We start from the raw sequence: 24,209 nt of genomic DNA, 5'->3' as shown, positions 1-24,209 counted from the left end.
CAGCACATGGACGGTGGCCCCTGCCACTGTGCATGTGTAGACAGTAAGGAGCCACAATTTGACAAACTAGTGACTCCCCACCTTTCTTAACGTGGATGTCAAGTTTTTGTTGAAAACAGTAACTGTTTATAAAGCAGCCCATCTCTCTCTCTCTCTCTCTCTCTCTCTCTCTCTCTCTCTCTCTCTCTCTCTCTCTCTCTCTCTCTCTCTCTCTCTCTCACCCCTTAATTCGCCTAGCAAATGAAAAGTTCCTTCAGAGGATTGTGGTGGAGGTTCTGTGGTTGTGAAGAAGAAAAGAAAAGCAGGGAAAAGACCCCGTGTTTAACCTGTCTGCTTCCTTCCTGTACTACCATGCCTGCAGCCTGGTTACACTTTAAATGAAGAGGAGAGTGTGAATTTGTTCTCCCTTTTGGCGAAGGGGGCTCCTTCTGTCTGGTGCTTTACTGCTAGGAATGCTTGAGGATGTCTGACTTGGGGGTGGGGGTGGGGGAGCAGACCTATGTGCCGAGCAGGATGGCGCTGGATTAGGCTAGTTAGGACAGTAATGAGAGTCAAGTGTTTGGCCTGAGCACATGATCCCACATCTGCCTAACACTATCCCCAGTAAGTCTCAGTTGCCAAGAGAAATACCCATTGTATTGGGTCAAAAAAAGCCATTTCTGCTTTGAATCATTCCAATGAAATGACAAATGAATGATCCAAAAATTCAATTGCATGCTCTTATCTCCCGTTGATATTTGGAACGCTATTTGGACTTATTGTCATGCAACGCATTCGATCGTTGTTTTGAGTGAGGTCAGATGAAACCTCAAAATTGTATGTGATTGTCATGTGTGTGCTCCCTCTCTGGCCTCTTGGTCACCAGGCTGCTCGTTATGGCGCACACCTGTCACCATCGTTACACGCATCTGCACACAATGACACTCACCTGGACTCCATCACCTCCTTGATTACCTGCCCTTTATATGTCACTCCCTTTTGTTTCTTCCCCAGTCGTCATTGTTCCTGTTCCTGGGTCATGTCTGTCCGTTGTTTGTGTTACGTGTTGGTTTCATGTATTTATTAAAACACTCACTCCCTGAACTTGCTTCCCGACTCTCAGCGTACATCGTTACAGAATGACGACTCAATAAAGGGAAGCATCAGGGAGTGTTTTTTTTGTGTTGGAGGTGATGTCGGGTCCAGGTGTTGGAGCCAGAGCTACCTGGGAGGTCTCAGCCGGTTTGTCGGATTCCCCTGCCTCAGCGGGCTCGATAGGCTCCCATGCCTCAGCTGGCTCGATTGGCTCCCATGCCTCAGCTGGCTCGATAGGCTCCCATGCCTCAGCTGGGTGAACAGGTTCCCGTGCCTCGACCGAAGCAACCGGGAGATTTCAGCCAGCTCATCAGGCTCTCACGCCTCAGCCGGTACGTCAGGTTTCTGCGCCTCAGCGGAGGCGACCAGTTCTCTCCAGATCCCCAGGTCCTGTAGCTGGAGCCGAACGCACCGGGGACGGGGTACTGTCAAGTGTGCTCTCTCCGGAGCTCTAGGTCGCCATGCTCCCACGCCTCAGCTGGATCGACAGGTTCCAGCGCCTTAGCAGAGGTGACCAGTCCGTTCCTGATCCCCAGGATCGTCATCTTGGTCGGCGTCCTGCAGATGGAGAAACCTTTTGTTTCTTCCCCAGTCGTCATTGTTTCTGTTCCCGGGTCATGTTTGTGCGTTGTTTGTGTTACGTGTTGGTTTCATTTATTTATTAAAACACTCACTCCCTGAACATGCTTCACCATCACTCTCAGCGTACGTCGTTAGAGTGATGGTGTACACATTGTATTTTATGTGGCACGGAGTTACTCTCATGTCACTTAATTAAAAACAGAAACTTTGACCGACACTCTCCATCTCCTTGCTCGGACTTGGGCACACGACCACCACATTAAGTTACAGAAATCTTATTGGTGCAGAGTTTCATAGTTTGTGGTCAAGCTTGTTGTGTATATCTGCTGCCTGTGAAACCTCTCCTTCTCCCTATTGGCTCTGTTCTCCTGTAAAGACAAGGATCCAAGTGGGAATGTGCTTCATCTGTGGGGTGTTATCTACAAATGGGGGATATATGAAGAAGTTGTGACTTCAATTGAATTTTTCCATCCCGCTCCCAAGATTGTGCTGGAAAACAACATGCCACATTTCCCACGTCTGTTCTCACTCATATTTCCGAGCATGTTTTATCGGTTCTAAAAAAGCACCTAATTGAAATCTGTACTGTGCTCCGCCAAGCAGAAAAATGCACTTTAATATCTGGTGTTTCCATTATAAACCCTGACTTGATTCAGTGCAACACTGTAATTTCATGTTGTTTTCATGAGAAATCCCACAGATTCCAGAGGGTTTTGAGGCACTTCCGTAAAGATTCGTTAGAGGCTTTCGAAATAGCACCTCTCATCCAAATGCTGAGGTCATGTGTAAACGTTTCTACTCATTAGCATTGAATTTAATGGAGCAGTCATGAATATTCAGCAAAGAGTTGTGGTCGTCATAGGAACAGTTTGACAAAAACAGGAAGTACTTTAGTTCTCTGTCTAGGTACACTGTACTGTAGGGAAATGTTTTTCAAACTAATAATTGCCCTCCAAGGCACAGCTATGTTTTACTCTCTTGCTCTCCGGAAAAATGCCGCCAATTCAGATTTGGTTCAGTTGTACAAAGATGTTTTAAACCTTTTTGTGTTTTGTAAAATAGCTACATTCTATTATCCTAAATCTTAGGCATTTTTAGAAGCAAGTATACAGCTTCCTGCGTCCCCTTGTCATGACTGAAAGGCCCTTTTCAGATGTGCTTTAGTTTGATTCTCCAGGGCAGTGGTGGCAGACACACTGTCCAAATAGTCCAGTAGATAAACCGGAAAATTGTTCAGGCTGGAATAGAAGCATGAAAAACGGTACACTTGTATAATTTATAGAGCTGAACAAAACCTGATATGGTGCCATCTCTGACTCAGGTGTCCAGCCATGTCCAGTGTCCCGAAATGCTCCCGTTACCGAGAGAGAGAACGAGGACACTTTTATTAAACGGGGGGAGGAGCCGTTGAAGAACCGTGTGAGATGGAATCCATTTTGATTTTAAATGTAAATGCCACTGACACGCTAATGTCCTCACTCTCCTTTTGAGGCAACGGCAAAGTCTTAATGGGTGGAACATTTCAAGGAAAGACTCCAAAAAAAAACAAGACTTTTGTGGATGGCGTTTCCTCAAATTCTGGCCCCCAGTGACCTCATTGAAAATCCACTTTCCCAATCTGTCACCTTTGATAGTGTGTATATCATATCTCCGTTTTCTCCCATCCCTGACTGGGCCAAAGGTCATTTATTTTTTAATCTTGGCATTGTCATGCTATGCTTAAACCGGTTAGCCCGGAGGCGTGAGGCTTGATGACAATAATTTGTTTAATCAAGTGATTCATTGGCCGGCTGGAATGATGGCCGACTTCCCAGACTCCAGACCCAGGATATCCTCTAGAGAAAATAGAGCCTCGTGGCTGTCTCCCAGAACGCATCCAACACCAAGGCTTAGTAAAATACCAGACATGACCTACCCTACCAGCCAGTGCCCGGGCCTGGACATTACGTACAGATTTACAGTCTTCCGAACCTCCTCGGGAATGTTCTGGAGTTCATAGCATCTTTTGAAGCAGTCTCTTCCCCTTTTGTCTTTTTTTGTGTGGCTTCCCATCACTATGTGTGAGTTATTGACCACATAAGGCATCTTGACAGGTTTTGTTGGGGTCTAGGGTACAAATACTTTAAAGACATCTGTACTTGTGTGGGGTATAGTAGCATCTCCCCTTTAGTGTGGTGTGTACCACCACAATCTCTGCTCTCCAGCTTTTCAGCGCTCTACATATCTTCTGTTCCTGCTTAGAGGACCGGCATTTCAAAGTTGTTCCACATACCAGCTACCGAGACCCATTCAAAGGCTCTAATGTTGTGTTTGAACTTTCTGGTAACCAATGAATACAGGCGCTCGGTGTGTCTCTGGGACCAATCGGAATGCTTCTTCTACCGTATCCTCAGCACCTTCTGCCTGTCCATATGGAGGCAGTAAGACAGAGGGTGGAGCACGGGATGACCTTGTGTTGTTTCAGGAACTCAGGGAAAGCGAGACGGCGGACTTCCGAACCGCACATTCCTCAGGAATTACAGCAGAGGGATGTAATTGGGCTGCGTAGCGAGAGTGAGGTTTGGCAGATACATTAAAGCTGTTTTTAGCCGCACAGTCTTGTCAGCGATGACTATCAGTAGTTCTCGACGGAGGACAAAATGGTCCTTTTTGGAAGTTCTGGCTGTGTGTGCGTGCGTGCGTGGGTATGTCTCTTGTCTCAAAAGTGTGTTTTATGTCTTGATAAAGTGGGCTTCTCCAAGGGGCCCTGACGGGGGAAAATGCTCTTTCTGCCACATAATCATTAAAGATTGAGAACGAAGCCAAGCCGTGGTTACTCGCACAGGACCTATTTCTGTAGCCACAAACTCAATTATTTACACAGAATGGAATATGAATGAGACCTTTTGCCTCATCTTTCTCAAACATGAGCTCAGGGCTAAAGCGCTGCTTTGAACAGTCACATAAAAGCGCCATAGAATCCAAGCCAACCTGTTTTTTTGTAAAAGCCCTGATATTTATAGTCCGAGGGTAGCTTCTACGCCTATGGCCTTTTGTCATTTGATAATAAACTGAGACCGGAAAAGGCTGGTCTATTGTGGCTGCTTTACAAAAGTTGTCTACATAATGTGTCGATGATATTGTCCAGAGCCTTGTGAGTCGTTTACCCCCTTGCTTTGTGAACTAACTGCGGCTACATTGTTTTCCAGTTGACTCCCAGCAGCTGGGTTGCACATGTAAAACACGGGGAGGAAATGATTTCCCTTTTGTTGTGGAGCAGTTTGTTTCAACAAACGTGGAGACCGAATCGGATGGAGCGGTAGTGCTCTGTCAAGCGTCACACACACATTCAAATGGCTTCCTCTCTGTGGAGTGGTGTTTGATCTCTTCCTGTGAATCGCTCCCTGAACGCTGGCTATAGCAGCTAATCTTCAGCATGTGCCACTATACCCCGGGTGACTTCCTAAACTGATAATCCACCCAGTAATTGTGTAACTGTGTGAAAGGGTAGTAGGTGTGTCCCCAGCACCGCAGAGTTACCAAAACATATTTAAAGCTGTTGCATTAGAGAGCAGCTTTGTTCTACGAGCATCTGGCCATCGGAGGTTTAGGTCAATGTTTTAATGTCTCTATGATGCACTGTTGAGTAGTCTATGACTGTGCAAACCCATAAGGCCACTATCCCAGCTCCCAGGGCCTTGCTGGGATCATGCCTCATTAATCGGCTATTACATTAATATTGGCTTCCCACTCTTCATAAGTTGCCGCTTGACTTGAGCATGCCTTTAAGGTTGTTATTGTTTCCCATCTTACCTCATAGTGCGGTCAACATTTGTAGCTTGCGGTGAGGTCTGGTGCCTCAGTGTGAAACTTTAGACCTGTCTCTGGATCAGTGTCTGAATGTAGCGACGGGGCATGGCTACCCCGACCAGGTAATTACTAACCCCCCTGGTCCTGGATCACTGTTCTTGCAGGTTGTGCTGAGACCGGGTCGATGCTCCAGTTATTTTTTTGTGCCAGCGCCAGTTTGTGTCCTCTGCTGGTATTAGCCCTGTATACTGTGATCAGAGATCACCACCTGACGCCCTCGCTCTGAGTCATCCGTCCCTCCCGTAACACCATTAGTGTGTCCTCCTGCTTCTTGCCTCCTCCCTCTGCCGGTACTGACTGTGTGTCCTCGCTCCCTTCATCAACCTCTCGCCATTTATTTTCCCCTTCCCCCTCATAGTCAGCATCATAGTCAGCATCATAGTCAACACAGCATCATAGTCAGCATCATAGTCAGCATCATAGCCAACATCATAGTCAACACAGCATCATAGTCAGCATCATAGTCAACATAATAGTCAGCATCATATTCAACATCATATGCAACATCAGTCAGCATCATAGTCAACACAGCATCATAGTCAGCGTCATCGTCAACATCAGTCAGCATCATATTCAACATCACAGTCAGCATCATAGTCAACATCATAGTCAGCATCATAGTCAACATCATAGTCAGCATCATAGTCAGCATCATAGTCAGCATCATTTTCAACATCATAGTCAGCATCATAGTCAACACAGCATCATAGTCAGCGTAATCATCAACATCAGTCAGCATCATAGTCAACATCACAGTCAGCATCATATTCAACATCACAGTCAGCATCATAGTCAACCTCATATTCAGCATCATTTTCAACATCATAGTCAGCATCATAGTCAACATCATAGTCAACATCATAGTCAGCATCATAATCAACACAGCATCATAGTTAACATCATAGTCAGCATCATAGTCAGCATCATTGTCAACATCATAGTCAGCATCATAGTCAGCATCATAGTCAGCATCATAGTCAACATCATAGTCAGCATCATAGTCAACATCATAGTCAACATCATTGTCAACATCATTGTCAACATCATAGTCAGTATCATAGTCAACATCATAGTCAGCATCATAGTCAACATCATAGTCAGCATCATAGTCAACATCATAGTCAGCCTCATAGTCAACACAGCATCATAGTCAACATCATGCTCTCAGAGGAACTCGCGTCATCACCCCTATGGCAACTCCACCTCCTTTTCCCCCCCTCCCTATTCCTCGCAGCCCACCCTCTTCGTACTGTCCCCCCCCTGACTCCCCTGAACTCAAATCCTCTTAAGGGAAGGGTTGGATGGGAATTCAATTGCTGCGCTGTGAGGGTTGAGGTAGATCAGCCACTGAAGCAGTGAAATCGCCCCTCCCACCCGTCCACCCTCCCTCATACATATGGCTTTTATTTCTCCAGATAAAGGCCCATTTGCAGCAGTGTGGCAGTGAGAGATAGAGCTTTGGCAGGTCATAATTTTTTCGGCACAAATAGATAAGTGGGTGGGGAAAAGGCCATATGTGTAAATGAGCTTGAGTGTGGGTGAAAGAGCATGAACTTTTCCACATCCCACCGGTCCATTCTTAAGTTTTCTTACGGTAAATGAAAGGAATAAGATTGGAAACGACGCTAAACTCTGAATGCTAAATACATTTGGAAAATAATCTTGTTACGTCAACACAAAACTGTCCATGCCTATAAAATTGGATGTTATCAATTAAAAAGACAAAAAAAGTCGAAAAGACAAAAAAACTCAAAAGTCACATGCAATCTCCATTGCGCCTTGACTACCCCCCCCCCAATGAGCCACTCTTCTGCTTTATGTTGTGAGGAAGACAATATGACATTGTGGTCAGGTCACCTTTGACCCATCGCTCCTAGAAGCTCTTTCATGTCACGGCCCTTCCTGGCTGCATGGGGTTAATGAGCTGGCTCTGAAGAACTCATGAGTTTCCTGTTAAGAAAGGGTTTAAAAGCCTTGATGGAAGCCGGACAAAGGCGCATACAGCTACTTTTTTCACCACTCTGGCCGAGGCTTAGAATCTGGATTCAATTCAACTTTGAACCAGCAGGTAATTTATCCATCACGCCCCCCCTCCCTGGATGCCATAGCTCTTTTAGAGACCCGGGGGGAACCGAACACAAAGGCTTTGAGCGATGCTGATTGAAGCCATGCCTTTATCCTGACACGCTGAAGGGGATCGCCGACTGTTTGAAGCGTGAATGAGAAGTGCCTTGTGACACGATGGCAACAGTGGCATGGATCAGAGGTAATTTAATAACCTTGTACAGTAAAGGCCCATGAACAAAAATCGGAGTGCACACGCGAGGGAGCGCGTGTCCCTGTGTGTCCCCCCCCCGCGGCCCAGGTGTTAGCTCCTGTTTTACGTAACTTGTTTTCATGTGAACAGTTTGAATCGAGTCCTTGGAATATAAAGCTGAATACTGTTGAGCGGATTTGGTCCAGTCGCTGTTCGTGTCACAGTCAAAGTACACACCCCTCTTCTTATTGCAGTAATCAGGAGTGAATCTTTGGTGAAAAGTATCCATCCTCGTCCATACCCTCCCTCTGGCTCATATTAAGATATAAGGAAAAAGCGAAGACCTGTTTTCCCTCTCCGAGAAGAGGACTTGGCAAGTCCTCTCAGCATTCATCCTCCGATAGCTTTTCATCAGGCAGGAATGCCTTTCAGTCGTTGACAGCTCCCGGCGGAACGGTACGGCGCTCCGAATCTGGACCACACGTGGGCCAGCTGAGCCTGTGGCCTGTGTTCAGGGAGAGCCCAATCGCGCTCGAGTGTTGCATATCAAGCCAAAGAGATGAGCGCTTTGAACAGAACCCAAGGCCTGTTTCCTGCAATATCCATCCTGTATACTCTGCCTAATGTGTACAGGCCCCCATGACGAAGAGCCAATTATACCTGCCTGGGAGCAAAAGTATTAATTTCCTTATTTTACCAGAAAAAGCAGTCCTCTCTTCCACCTGTAGGCTCAAAGCTAAGTAAGACAATATTAATGTGCTGCAGGAGAAGTCAGAAAGGTGTAATCTACGTCTTTGAGGCCAGAAGGCAAATTAAACATCCCCCCCCCCAACCCGGGCCCCCAGGGATTTTACTACAGGAATGGAAATCCGATCTGTTTTATATTAAGATCAATGAGTCATGGGAAGGTTACTCAGACTTGGGGAATGAGCTCTTGGGAAAGTGCACGTTTTCTTCAGCGGGAGCGACTAGAGCCGACCGCGGGGCAGGCCTTCTCATTTTCCCCATGATTGAGATTGAAAGCGCCTCATCTTGCTTTAATGTGCCTCTAGCCAAAAGTGCATCAGTAGAGGTTTGGCCTGGCTATTAATTAAAGGTGAAACTGATGACGCCTGTGGAAATGTGTGTGTGTGTTCAAATGTCTCCTCATATTCTTTCTCTTTTGTGCTCTCTCTCTCTCTCTCTCTCTCCCCTCATCAACCTCTCTTTAGGTGATATGAGCCAATGATTAACTGGCTGGAGGACTAATTCAGTCTATATAACCTTTAAAGATCACATTTGTTAACCGCTCTTCCACTCTCGTCCTCATGCTCGTTTCACTGGAGATGTTTGAGGACCAACGGTCATTGCCTTGTCGCTGATAATGTGTTACTTTTCGGCGAGCTGGAATGTGAAAGGAAGGACCGTTCAAAGCTCTACTGAAACGTTCCTTTGTGAGAAGGAATGTGTTGCTGAGTTAGTCAGGGATGTGTGATATGAACGCTAGTGCGTCTCCAACGTCATTCAGACAAGTCAGAACCGGCCAATTGGGTGAATTTGCGAACACGGCACGCTACTTTTCCACTTCAGACGATATCAATTAGAGGGTCAGTGGTTTGCTTGAGGATTGAAACTTTTCTAAGTCCCCCTTCAACCTTTCTCCCCACCCCTGTTGAACAAGCAACATCCTCCCCTCACAGAGCTGCCCCCTGAAGAGGGTACCATTCATGTTGATACGGGCACCATTTTGACTGGCCCAGTGGTATTTGTGAGGGTAGTGGACTTGATGTATGGTAGTCAAGCCAGAACGCCACTCCTGGATGTAGGAATTCTAGATTACTGATCCCTTTTTTTTGTTATAGCTAGAGGTCTTAGGGCTATTGAATATGAGACTTGTTTTATACAGGCCTAAGCACTTAAAACTACCCCGTGCTTGTTTCTGTTCAGCCATGCCTGTTACAGCCTCCTATTTCCACTGTGACTTGAGGGAAGGAACCTGTTGTGCTGCAGCAAATCTTTCAGTTTCCCTCCTCACAAAAAATGACTCGCAGGTGAAGCCCATTTCCCAGCGTATTGGGTTTCCGAGCTGACAAAGAACCTTGGGTTTCCAGTGCATATCAAAGCTGTTTAACGGGGCTGAGGAATTTCCCAATTCCCACCCGGGGGCAGGTAGTATACCGAACGGTGGATTTGGGAATCCGTAGAGGGCTGTGTGCAGGAAGAACTATTGTCACGGACTACGGGCTTAGATGCCACAGAGCTGAGGTATTCACTGAAAACTCGACATGTTGAAACCACATGAGCCACGTTGTTTCTTATTATTTTATGGGTGCTGTGTGTGTGTGTGTGTTGGAGGGGGGGGGTTTCACTGAAGGGTTACATTAACTTTATATTAGGCTCATCAGGTGCCTCTGCGGATGAGTCAAGTAGACAGGCTTTAATTGGTATTCTGGTAAACTATTTCATGGTCTGAGATGGAAGTAAATGAGCCATAATGTGTCGCAGCGTGTGAGCGCTCGCAGACACACCGAGACCGCAGCGAGATTGTGGCACATTGGCTTTTCTTATTTTGTCATGCCGAACGGCGTAAATAGGATTGCACAGGTAGGGGTGAAAGCGAAGTGTACTCTATTGTCCCGTGGCCAGGCTATCAGTGCGCATCTGTTTTTCGTTGGAAACCATGCAATTGACTCTCTTCCACTCAGGAAGCAGGGGAAGTCATAGCTGGAGTGTGTTGTGTCTTATTGGGCGTCTGTAGGAAAAACGTTGGATTTGTTTTGGCACTCGCTCAAAAGAAAAGTATTTCGTTTTTTAAAAAAAATAAGTATTTTGTCTGTCTGTGTTATCGGCTTCTTTATGATTCTTGCCTCGTGTGTTATTTATGCAGTCTGAGGTAGATGAATCCTCAGTGTATGTGAGGAGGGAATTAGTCAAACTCTCTGTTCTCCTTTGTGAGACTGGCATTTTTGCCAAAACTCCCGAGGCAGGACTTATTTCAGTCAAACTGTAACAAATGTTGCTTATGCAGCTTGTGTTTGTTCACATATGGATGTAGTTTGAGGTGGTTTGAGGTGCTTGACTGGACTTTGACACATTGTTTGTTAGGATGACTAAATCAAAGCCTACGCTGAAACTTTTTAATGCCCCCGTGTCGGAACTCGAAGGCCTTTTTGAGGGTATCGAATGTCCTACCTTTGTGGCGAACTGAAACGGGTCAAATGGTTCTGAAAGTACTGAGCGTATTTACCCAGAAGTATGGGGTGAACTGATCCAGGTCCATAGAGCAGCAAGGTCTGCTGGTTTTCATTTCAGCGCAGTCTCAGACCGTTTACTCAATCTTTACGAGGACATAAAGATCTGCTAATGAAGCCGTAAATGTCTGCTCTCCGCCGTCCACAGCACCACAAAATAAAAAGGTAAACCCTCATCTCAACGCAAGTGTGGCACTGCTTTGAAACAGGAAAGAGCACCTCAGCTGTGTTCATTTCAGTGTTTACCTTTCAGTTTATTACGAGTGATAATGGTGTGGATTCAAAAGGTATATACTGCATATACTGTCAGCACTCGTCTGTCTAGCTCCTCTTAACTGGGTCTTTCGTTTTCCAATTAGGATTTTAAAGTCTTTATATTAGAGGCCGACCGATTATGATTTTTCAACGCCGATACAGATACCGATTATTGGATGACCAAAAACCCTGTTACCGATTAATCTGCCGATTTTTTAAATATATTTTTTTATTGTAATAATGACAATTACAACAATACTGAATGAACACTTATTTTAACTTAATATAATACATCAATAAAATCAATTTAGCCTCAAATAAATAATGAAACATGTTCAATTTGGTTTAAATAATGCAAAAACAAAGTGTTGGAGAAGAAAGTAATATGTGCCAATATGCAATATGTGCCATGTATATGGCATGTAAAAATGTGTGCCATGTAAAATATGTGCCATGTAAAAAAGCTAACGTTTAAGTTCCTTGCTCAGAACATGAGAACATATGGAAGTTGGTGGTTCCTTTTAACATGAGACTTCAATATTCCAAGGTAAGAGGTTTTAGGTTGTAGTTAATATAGTATTTATAGGACTATTTCTCTCTATACCATTTGTATTTCATATACCTTTGATTATTGGACGTGCCAGTGTAACAGTGTAGCTTCCGTCCCTCTCCTCGCCCCTACCTGGGCTCGAACCAGGAACACATCGACAAAGGCCACACTCGAAGCAGCGTTACCCATCGCTCCACAAAAGCCGCGGCCCTTGCAGTGCAAGGGGAATAACTACTCCAAATCTAAAAGCGAGTGACGTTTGAAACGGTATTAGCGCACACCCAGCTAACTAGCTAGCTATTTCACATTGCTTACACCAGCCATTAGGCTGATAGGCTTGAAGTCAAACAGTGCTGTGCTTGCGAAGAACTGCTGGCAAAACGCACAAAAGTGCTGTTTGAATGAATGATTACGGGCCTGCTGCTGCTCAGTCAGACTGCTCTATCAAATCAGACTTAATTATAACATAATAACACACAGAAATACGAGCCTTTGGTCATTAATATGGTCGAATCTGGAAACTATCACTTCAAAAACAAAACGTTTATTATTTCAGTGAAATACGGAACCGTTCGGTATTTTATCTAACAGGTGGCATCCCTAAGTCTAAATATTCTTGTTACATTGCACAACCTTCAATGTTATGTCATAATTACGTAAAATTCTGGCAAATTAGTTCGCAATGAGCCAGGCAGCCCAAACTGTTGCATATACCCTGACTCTGAATGCAATGAACGCAAGAGAAATTACACAATTTCACCTGGTTAATATTGCCTGCTAAACTGGATTAGTAGTTATAACTAGTGATTATGATTGATTGTTTTTTATAAGATAAGTTTAATGCTAGCTAGCAATTTACCTTGGCTTCTACTGCATTTGCGTAACAGGCAGGCTCCTCGCTGGAGTGCAATGGTTAGAGCGTTGGATTAGTTAACTGTATGGTTGCAAGATTGTATCCCCTGAGCTGACGAGGTGAAAATCTGTCGTTCTGCCCCTGAACGAGGCAGTTAACCCACCGTTCCTAGGCCGTCATTGAAAATAAGAATGTGTTCTTTACTGACTTGCCTGGTTAAATAAAGGTATAAAAAATATATAAAAAAAATATTTAAAATCGGCCATTCCGATTAATCGGTCGACTTCTACTTTATATACTTTTAAAAAAGAATATGAAGTTCAATCATTAACCAGAAATCCCTATCATGAATGCATTATGTTGTGCTATTATGCGTGATGCAAAAAGAAACATGTGGCAAAGTGAGCTGCTAGCAACAGAGCCAGATGAACAGATTCTGTTTCCTGGATTAGGCTGCTTCTCATGGTAAATGTCACCCCCCCCACACACACACACACACACACACACACACGCTACAAAGCTGTCCCCCACACTCCTGGAATAGCTCTAGGTCACACAGTCTGGTTTTAGGGAGAGTTTGATTTGTGTCAACTTCCTGCTGTAACAGCCCCTGCCCTCCAGTGTCTCAAAGACGATCGATTAGTTCCTTATTATGATCCCCGGGAGGGCAATAAAAGTTGAAGGTTCTGAAGAGCGGCTGAGAGACGACCCCCATCCCCACCACCCTACTCCCCCTCCTTTCCCCCACCACCACAAGCATTTTGTTTATTTTCTGGGTCCCTGTTTGAACTCCACCTCCATTGGTGCAGCGTTGGTATTTTTCAACTCATTTCTCAACCCCCAAATGCATTCGACAAACAAATCCTCACCAGCAAACATACATTATGAAGCTAGCTTCCTGCTGGTTTGTTTAGTGTTAGCAGGTTCTAGCGTTATCCTACAAAATGGCCGCCGACCGATGCCAACCTAGAAGTCCGTTGTTGTTGTCGGTATCTCTTAAGGCAATAAGATACACACTAAATTCCACATAGGACCAATAGCAAGAGTCAACTCTTAACTTCTTGAAACACTTCACTATTGAAACACTGCATCTTGAACCCAGCCATTTTAGCCCACTCAAGCTAATTGCTCTCGCCCAGTCACCCCCCTAATCTTTTCCTCCCAGCCAGGTCGGCCACAGGGAAAAGCCGTAGCCGTCCATCCATTCAGGGCCGATAACAAAAAAACACACAAAAAAACCTGTAAACGTGCCAGTGGGAGAGAGACAGGAAGGAGGCCAGAGTGGTGGCAGTATTGAGCCGTATGGATCTGGGCTCGCTGAGTTTACAGATAAACTCACAGCTACCTGCACTTTATTATTTAGAGATTAACACAGAGACACCCAGGCCTTTTCTCATTCAGAAAGTCATCGACGTTCAGCAGGCCCTACTTTTATTTGCCATGAGAGGAGAGAGGAGACCGATTTCTTTTGATAGTACAGCGGTAGCCAATGGTCTTACAGAAGAGGACAATACTGACCGATGACCATTGAAGGCTTAATATAGCCTGGACACTGTACTGTGAGGTACCATAGGTGGCATGAGTGGATATTCTCATGAAACATGAAAGGACGGCATTGCAAGTCAAGTGCTTTCTGATGTCATGGGCGTCGCTCGCCCTCATAGTTCATTTGAGGTACTCTTAAGGAAATATTTTAGAGCGGGAACAGAGCACCAGACTGACGAAGAATGTCTGAGGCAGTGTCTGCCCCCTTGTCCCCTGTCTCTTGTTTTCCACTCCTGTGAAGCCTTACTGTGTGTCTGTGTGTGTGCGCGCGTGTGTCCGTGTGTGTGTGAGCCCATGCGTGTGTGAGTGTATTCATGCGTGTCTGCATACCTTTGAGGAACACTCTTTTTCTCCCCCGTCTCTCCCCCGTCTCTCCCGTCTCCCCTGTCTCGGGGTGAGTTAATATTGACCGTGTAAGAAGTGAATGCAGTGTGTCAACGCGGATTAGAGATGGGGCAAGATGGCTCATCCAAGCTACCCTACACTAACCCCACGACCCTTAGCCACCCATCCCCTACTCTAACTACCCCTCCCCCCCACACACACACACATACATACAATAGCGCTAGCTCACAGCTAACTGCCCAAGCCATCGAGAGAGCCTCTTTGGCTTCCAGACACCGCCAGGCATAGGTTTGGTGGTTTGACAGGCTTTTAGCAAAGCAACCTGCTGGCAACAGATTGTCTACTGCAGCACATAATCTCTCTCTCTTTCTCTCCTCTTTCCTCTTTCTGCCTCTCCTCTCCTCTCTCCTCCCCCTCTCTTCTTCCTCCTCTTGTCTATTATGTTTCTTTCCCTAGACAAGGTCTCTATGGAGACCGACTGCATCACCACCAAGCCTCCTGCTGGCCACTAGTTGTTCATGAGGAGCAGACAGACAGTAGGAACTGCTGTAGTTCAGTTCTAATAGAAGCCACAGTGCTGCTAGACCCTTGTTATCGCAGTCTCCCTGTCAGTCAGTCAGTCGGTCAGGCGCACGACTAGGTGCTGCTCGTTGCTTGTTAGGGTCTCGGCTAAGGCTCTGATTGGCTGTGTGAATTCTCTACGGGCTTTCTCCCCTTTATTCATACCAGTGGAGAGGGATTGTATGTTTTGTATCCGACCGCTCTCACTCTCACTGTGTTAGTTAGGGTCATAGCTGGAGGTGGAGAATGACTACGTCATTATCACTTTTTTTGGGGGGGGGTGCATGTGCGTGTGCTTGAAGCATTAACCGATGTCTGTCCATACTCTATAGAGACCTAGAATAAAAAATTATTTAAATAGCCTTTTTTTAATTTATTTTTTACAAATTTCACATAAATGAATGCAAGGGAAAAGAGGGGAGGAAGGTTCCACTAGACATGGACGCCGAGGACAACTTCCTGGAGGAATGTCAATGGGAAATTGGACACTCGCGCTGCGTGCTTTGGTGTCTGGTCAGACTGTCCTGACCTCAACCTGACCTCAACGACCTGTGTAACCAGACTGGAGTGGAGCTCAGGTGGACACGGACTGATGTGCAAACTGAGCCAGTGACGGCCTCTGATGCAGTTGTGGTCAGATCTCGGTGTTGTCGTGGAGGCTTCTGTCACCCATGATGGAACATCTCATCCAAGGCGAGGCTGCAAGTCCTACCAACAAAATATAATCTACCACTCTGGAACCCTGCGAACCATGACCCATTTTGTATTCTACATGAGTCAAATGTAATGGAGTCCATTGCCCATGTGGTGAATGGCTGCTGGTCATTAGAGGATTGGTGCGTTGCTAGACATGACCACCTTGTTGACCTGATAGCCAGAGAGGTGAAGTAGTCTCACCACCAGCACACATACAGAAACATTCTTGTGTAAGGGGAAGCTGGTGTGACGATAATGATGATGATGATGTGTTCCTGTGTGTCAAATATTGTTGTTGTGGGGGGGAGGCCAGGGGGAAGGGCTCATTCTGGAAGTGGGCTGCTCTTTTGACGGCTCCATGGAGCAGGCCTTTGCCAGGAAGCTTCTTAAATACCAGCCCCGCGTGGCACGCTTGGACAGTCTCGGGTGGAGGTGCAAGCTGGTGGGGCTGATATTTGGCAGTCTCGGCCACGTACACAGGCGTGCGGCGCGTGGCCTCCAGACTGCGGGCCCGACAAAAACTAGGGCAAAGCATTTGGCTAGGTACTGCTCTCTTTCAGCTGTGGTGGGCAGCCTGGCTGTTTGGAGAAGGATGTGCTTTCTGTACCCTTGAGTGTCATACATACAGGGACCTTTGAAATGTTCAGATCCTTTTTTTTAATGCAAATTTGATTGGTGGATTCAAATAAAGTATTTCAAATGCGCGTGTGTACGTGCATGCGTGTGTGTGTGTGTGCTTGAAGCCTTAACAGATGTCTGTCCGTACTCTAGAGCCCTCGTCTTTATAGAGAAAAAGCCTGCTTGGAAGAAAGCCTTTATGTCTTGAGTTGAAAGAATGCCAGTGCGCAGTAGTCAGATCATGTGTAGAGCAGGCTTTGTTTGTGAAGAGCACCACGAGGGGGAACAGCATTAGGCTGTAATAGCCTAATTGCCATTTAGTTGACGAGCTGAAAAAGAATCGGTGCACTGTCTGGCCTCTCACTTTCTGTGGAAAGAAAGTAAACAAACACAGAAGACACTATCTGGAAGGAGAAGAGGGTTTCCATACACGAGAGAATGGTTAGAAATAGAATTACTAGTAGCCTAATGTTTCTATGGGGATGGCACTTATTTGTTATGGGGTTCTAGGCTTGGAACTCCCAGCTTGTGAGAATAATTGGGGCGGCAGGGTAGCCTAGTGGTTAGAGCGTTGGACTAGTAACTGAAAGGTTGCAAGTTCGAATCCCTGAGCCGACAAGGTACAAATCTGTCGTTCTGCCCCTGAACAGGCAGTTCCTAGGCCGTCATGAAAATAAGAATTTGTTCTTAACTGACTTGCCTAGTAAAATAAAGGTTAAATTTTTTTTTTTTTTTTTTAATTCAAAGGCAAGTCTTCCTGGAAGGTTCAAAATGTCAATAGTGATAAGGGGGCAGGAGTTTACTGACAATTTCCGCTCTAGAATTAATATCTGCTTTGATTCACTGTGTGCTTGCCCTTTGTACACTATAGCAGTGTCATTGTTTAGCGTTTCTTTCTTTATATTTGTGATGTATTGAATAATGTGTGTGTGTGTGTGGGTGTGTGTGTGTGTGTGTGTGTGTGTGTGTGTGGGTGTGCTCAGTTGTTCATCTATTGCAGGCATAGTAAAAAAGGCAACCTTGCAAGGACAGACAGACAAACAGACAGACAACACAAACCTACTACTTTTCTACCTTTATCACAGCTTCCTTCCAAAGAAAAGAGTAATCTCTTATGTCAGGCCCTCCGAAACTCTTTCTTCCCCGGCCTTTTCTGGAAAAGCACCGAGTGTAAAATCAAATCCCAGTTCATTTCGTGTCAGGTTTATCAGCACCTCGCACCACCACCACACAAGCACCTTAGCAACGCTGGGATGATTTATTGTTGGCCCTCTTTTGTGGCCCTTTTCTTAAGTAGCATCAGTATGGAGGGGACATCACACCCGGGCTCTGAGTGAGGTTGAATGGAGGTTGGTTGGAGGTTGCCATGGAGGTTGCCATGGGGCCTACCCAGCTACCCAGCTATTCCACATGCACGCACACAGCAATGGCAATGTTTTGTCCAATGTGCAGTCATTACACAGAGTTTCTATGATGTTGTGTGTAAAGGAAATTGAGGATGGATGACATAACATTTTATTAACTAGCATGCTATAGTCTCGAGGGGGTTGATGCCTTTGCAAGTCACACAAACAGCATAGTTCAATTTCAGCTTCCCTATTGGCTACTCCGTTTAAGCTGTAAGACAAACACACACACTTCTATGGACTTTCACCCCCCGGCAACGATGGCGGGCGGGGCTAGACGTCTAATTTAATGCTCATCTGTTTAGAGGGGGGTGTTATATCTCTTGAGAAAGTGATATTATCCAGCGCGGTTTGTGGAGACAAGTTTCCTCGGAGGTACACGGACTACGATGTTCAAGCATATAACAATGGTCGTACCTGGCAGAACATTCTGTAGTTCCCGAAACTACCAATGCAACTCTTTTTGGGGCAACTACGGCTTTGAGTCCAGTGATAAGAGCGTTGGTGTTCACTTTTCAATGAAACTCAGTGCCTCCTACCAAAGGTGAGACCGTAGTATCCAAGAATGTGTTCACCGCTAGAAGTATTTTCCAAGACAAAAGTGGTGGCTACAGGAATGTTATGTCAGACTCGCACACTGAAAAGTGGTCTCTTTACAGTCTAAATCCTCCAACACTTTAGTCTTATGTTTCTGTTGTTCTCCCTTTCAGATAGCGGACGCGGCCAAGTCGTCCTCCGAAGTGGACGACCTTTTCATTGACGACACAGGGTCCGGGGGTTACTACCCCGAGGACGACGACGACTTTAACTCGGGGTCAGGGTCAGGTAAGAGTCTGGTCACGGTAGCCTTCAACTGGGTCAACACGCACAGGGAGGCAGGCTGGCGGACACAAACAGTCACTGCTGTATACTGTGTCTTTCACCCAGAACAGGCATGTCTGTCGAAACTGAGGTTTCACTTAGGTATCGAAGCACCTTTTACGAAACGTTTTAACGACAGGCAGGCGGCCAAAGCAAAGCAGGCTGTAACAAAGTGCTATGGCAACTGTAGCGAACTCTTGTTTTTACCTCACATTAGCTCCACCTCATCCCATTCGGGAATATCAGGAGGTGGCTTTTGTCTGTTGCAATTGAATTAGGAATGCGAATGTAACGTACTTCTAAAAACAAAGATCTTATGATTTCAGGATTTCATTTAAACACAGACTCAAACGACCTTTCGCCTTCAGCAGACATTAAAGTGAAAGTGATTGAGTTCCGGGGAAGTAGTACAAACAGTGCTATCTCTTCATCTTGCTCTGCAGGCATTGGCGAGGAGGTGTTCGAGGAGGCGGTGACCGTGAGCACGCTGTACATTGCCCCCAAAGCAGAACCCACCAAGGACTCCACCAAAGACTTCACTCCCAGAGTGGAGACAGCCACACCCAGAGAGGACCTGCCAATGCAAACGCCCAGGAAGCCAGTCCGGACAGAGGTGAGGGAACAGAACAACCAACCCATACACCAGACTATTTAGACCGGCCCACTGAGCTAAAGATGGACCAGCCCATTGAGCATTTGCCCGAACTGCCCTATGACCAGTCCTTATCTGCTGCATATGGTAGATATTCCTTAGTACAATCAACAGGTTGACAATTGACTGCTATTTTCTTTGAGGGCCTTTCAATTCACCACCCCCAGATAATAGTTGAACATGCATTGACCCCAATGCTGGAATTCTAGGATCAATAAGGATCAAGTAGTCATCTAGACCCCTGATGTTGATCTGGTCTGTGGTACGTTATGCTGGATTACTGTACCAACAGCCATAATCTCACATTTTGGAACACTATCAACTCCTGGACCCACCATGGTGTACAGGGGGATTATTTCCTAGGTAAGGGGCAGTCACTTCCCCTTAAGCCAAGTCAAGGACACAGGTTTGTTGCCAATAGTGGTCTCTTTCCTGTTCCCCTAGCCCCTTCAATCATTACGGATCTGAAGAGACTAGGGATGGATAGTAGCAATACGACCGTGGCTATATGCATTTCCAAACAACCCTAATTAACCAAATATGGTCAAAATGTCACCCCTTTAAAGCCCGTGGGGAGTATACAACGCCGTACCATGAAATACAACGTCGCAAAAACAAAAAACAAACAACCAAAAGGTTTTATTTGGCTCGTTCAGTTGTGGCTTGACCGTTAGAATTAAAAACACAGCTATAAAGAGACGACCATTAGGACAATTAGTTGCTTTTAGCGATGGAAAATATACTCACCAATAAGCCCCTCATCCTCAACAGCGCCCTCCTGTAGGCGTATAGGCCGACATCGCTGTCGTGCCGAACGAACGAGTCGTGCGTACCACCTAGCCACCTGGCCACCAATCTCAGCAGCGTCTTTTGCGCATCACTTAACTGATCACCTGCACATTAAGAGTGGAAGCCTTTTCTGTTTCACAGAGTTGAACTCGTTTTGGGATGGTGCTTTTATGGCCACGTGGGTGCCCTCTATTGCTCCGGTCGTATTTTGGAACCCGTTGATGGTAAAGAAATCCCCCTTGACTTCAACCTGTTGTGCGATGGTGTCTGGAGATTGTACATTTGTTTTGCTGAGAATTGCATCCAAAACATTGGCTCGTCGAGGGCTGAAAGATGCCGATTGGCAAGCGCCCGCTGAATATGTGCCCGCTGCCAAAAACACAAGGGTGGATAGCACGTCTCTAAAAACGCAATCTCTGCAAAATGCAGCGTGTGCTGAATCTTCCAACAGAGCAAGATTAGCCTCTCATTCGATTCCCCATCATCTTAGACTTTTATAGTGTTTCAACAATATTTTCACTTTCACACGTGCCTCTAATTGAACAAATGACTCTACTTTATATGGATTATTATCGTACAAATGCACTGACGTGGTCAAATGTAAATACAATGACGTTTTCTTGAATGATTACTTATTATGACATTTTCAACATTCTACGCTTGACAAGCAGTTCACTTATTCCACCACTTGGCACTATGCGTACGTACACATGGTCACGGTTGTGCGTAAACGTACGCACACTGTCGAGGAAACGTTGCTAAATCTCGCACTTTGCGTGGAAATGATCCCGCGCGGCCGATTTACGCCCAGACTTGTGCCTACGCACGATTGACAAATGAGGCTCCAGGCCATTATGTTGGTACAGAACCCGTATGTATCCCTCAATCTGTAACTCTTTCATTCTCTCCTCCCAGCCCCCTGTATCCGTCACAGAGGACGAGCGTAAGAACCAGATCACCAGCACCACCGGTGTCCCCAGCTCCCCCCTGGAACCCATCGAGGTGCGTTCGGAAAACCTCTTCCAGAGAACAGAGGTGCTGGCAGGTATGTACAGAAACCACACTGGGGTTTGGTGGTTTGGACAGTGGACACAGGTTGCAGTCCTTGCACCTGCGTCTACACATCTACACTAGACTACTGTTTGTGATCGACTAGAGGTTGATTATGAGTTGTGAGCTTTTAAATAGGAAATTAGGTTGAATTTCTTATATGACCAACCAGGTTTCCATCTAACCTTTTTATGCGCCTAAAGTACTTAAGCTTTATGCTATTTTCGAATATATATCGAGGGTCTTATTCGGGTGACATGGCGATCGATACTTGGCTGCTGTTTGACAAATACAAATAATCTCGCTCTTTTGTATTTTTTTGTTTTCACAGCCCCTTTACTTTTCTCCATTTAGTTGTGTTACAACCTAAATTTAAAATGGATTAAATAGAGGTGTTGTGTGCCACTGGCCTACACACAATACCCCGTCATGTCAAAGTGGAATTATGTTTTCAGAATTTTTGACAAATTCATAGAATTGTTTTGATCTGAAACGTCTTGAATCAAGTAATACATCTCTTCATTATGGCAAGCCCAAATAGGTTCAGGAGTAAACATTTGCTTAACAAGTTACATAATCAGTTGCATGGACTCACTCTGTGTGCAATAATAGTGTTTAACATGATTTTTGAATATCTACCTCATCTCTGTACCCCACACATACAATTATCTGTAAGGTCCCTCACTCGAGCAGTGAATTTCAAACACACATTCAACCACAAAGACCAGGGAGGTTTTCTAATGCCTAGCAAAGAAGGGCACCTATTGGTAGATCGATAAACATGAAAAAGCAAACATTGAATATCCCTTTGAGCATTGTGAAGTTATTAATTACACTTTGGATGGTGTATCAATACACCCAGTCACTACAAAGATACAGGGGTCCTTCCTAACTCAGTTGCCGGAGAGGAAGGAAACCGTCTCAGGGATTTCACCATGAGGCCAATGGTGACTTTAAAACAGTTACAGAGTTTAAACTGTTGTGAACTGCTGTGAAAGCTTAAAACTGAGGATGGACCAACAACAGTGTGGTTACTCTACAATACTAAAAGAAGGAAGACTGTACAGAATAAAAAATATTCCAAAACATGCATCCTGTTTGCAATAGGGCACTAAAGTAAAACTGCTACAATTTTGCAAAGAAATCAACTTTGTCTGAATAAAAAGCGTTATGTTTGGGGAAAATCTAACACATTACTGAGTACCACTCCTCATATTTTCAAGCATGGTGGTGGCTGCTTCATGTTATGGGTATGCTTGTCATCAGCAAGGGAGTTTTTTAGGATTAAAAAAAACGGAATAGAGCAAAGCAAAACATCCTAGCCACATATGACAAGCCAGCTAGAGTCATAGTATGGATGAAGCCTGAGCTAGAATGTGAAGCTAACTGAAGCTGGCTTTATAAAAGTAGTATACTCAGTGCTTTCCAACAGACGCTGGGAGACAAATTCAGCTTTTAAGAATACAATTACAATTATACAAGGCCAAATATACACTGGAGTTGCTTTTCAAGACGACATTAAATGTTCCTGAATGGCCCAGTTAATTTTGACTTAATTCGGCTTAAAATACTTGAAAATGGCAATTTGACAGAGCTTGAATCATTTGTGTGAATACTTCTGTAAATGAGATATTTGCTCAAATAAATGTAAAAAACATGTTTTTACTTTGGCATAATGGGGTATTGTGTGTAGATGGCAAAGAAAAAAATGGATTTAATCCCTTTTGAAAACAGGCTGTAACATGACAAAATGTGGAGTAAGTCAAGGGGTTTGAATACGTTCTGAAGGCACTGTAGGTAGCCTATCCGCACTGTATCTGCGTGCTGTTGGCTAGAGGGCATTTGCCAAGTCCAGAGTGAGCACATTCGCTGTATAACACAATTGTTTTTGTGACAACACCATCAGTAGAGTTCAAAATGCGATGGAAACCCATTTCACTTCCTTTTTAATTCAGTACATGTTTTTATGCAGATTTTTGAATTACTCACACTAAAATCTGTCTCCAATTGGATGGAAACCTAGCTACTGTCAGGTAACTGGACTGCCGTTTGAATTCTCCACTGAGTTCTTGAGTACGTCTTTGATTATGAAGTAGGTCAGGTGCCATGCTTGGATCAAAATGTGTCTACTTGATGTCAGGCACATTTAGTTGGTTGCATCTTCACTACATCCTTTATCTTTAGGCACTTGTGCAGCAACTTCATCTATGTTCTGCAAAGGGACTCTTGATGAAAACACCTAATCATCTATAATACAGTCGTTTTAACATTGATGTTATACATTTAGTTTATTTCCTGATCATTCCTTAATCGTGCTGTTAATAGGTCAGGGTAGTAATGGTGCAGTAACACACATCTAAGGGCAAGGGGGATTTCTCCCCACGTCTGTCAAGCTCTCTAAGCTCTTTACAGCTCCTGAAAATAACCAGTTTAATATATAAACTAAATTACCCCTCAGTGGGACCTTCCAGAGTTCATAATGCGGTTTGCTCCAATTTAGTGTTAATTCCCCGGCTCTAGCGAAATGCGAACTAGGGAAATGATCTGACTGGAAATCACACTCACTGATGCAGTTTTCCCTTCAGTGTCAGAGATACACATGTCGTGTGCTACAAATGGATTGCTACTTTAGTTCTGCTTTGTTGTGACAGCCGTCTGTTAGTTCCTGGGAAGAAGTGAAATGGATGAGGATGAATTCGGACGTCAATATAGTTGTGCTGGAAATACACTACATGGTCAAAAGTATGTGGACACCCCTTCAAATGAGTGGATTTGGCTAATTCAGACACACCCGTTGCTGACAGGTGTATGAAAATCAAGCACACCGCCATGCAATCTCCATAGACAAACTGGGATGCCACCTTTCTAACAAGTCAGTTCGTCAAATGTCTGCCCTGCTAAAGCTGTCCCTGTCAACTGTAAGTGCTGTTGATGTGAAGTGGAAACATCTAGGAGCAGCATCTGTCCTCGGCTGCAACACTCGCTACAGAGTTCCAAACTGACTCTAGAAGCAACGTCAGCACAAGAACTGTTCGT

General features: G+C 45.0%; 1 protein-coding gene across 1 annotated transcript in view; it reads left to right on the top strand.

Moving 5' to 3' along the window:
* LOC112229928 (syndecan-2-A) overlaps window positions 1–24,209 on the top strand; it is a 33,761-nt gene that overhangs the window by 5,590 nt on the left and 3,962 nt on the right. Inside the window, exons 2-4 of the mRNA XM_024396076.2 lie at window positions 18,532–18,646; window positions 19,126–19,295; window positions 21,039–21,168. Of these exons, the coding sequence (XP_024251844.1) occupies window positions 18,532–18,646; window positions 19,126–19,295; window positions 21,039–21,168 (415 nt within the window). The remainder of the gene's footprint in view (window positions 1–18,531; window positions 18,647–19,125; window positions 19,296–21,038; window positions 21,169–24,209) is intronic.

This window comes from Oncorhynchus tshawytscha, linkage group LG31 (genome assembly GCF_018296145.1).
Source record: "Oncorhynchus tshawytscha isolate Ot180627B linkage group LG31, Otsh_v2.0, whole genome shotgun sequence".
NCBI classification, from domain to species: Eukaryota; Metazoa; Chordata; class Actinopteri; order Salmoniformes; family Salmonidae; genus Oncorhynchus; species Oncorhynchus tshawytscha.
This window is presented reverse-complemented; position numbering and strand designations above follow the sequence as displayed.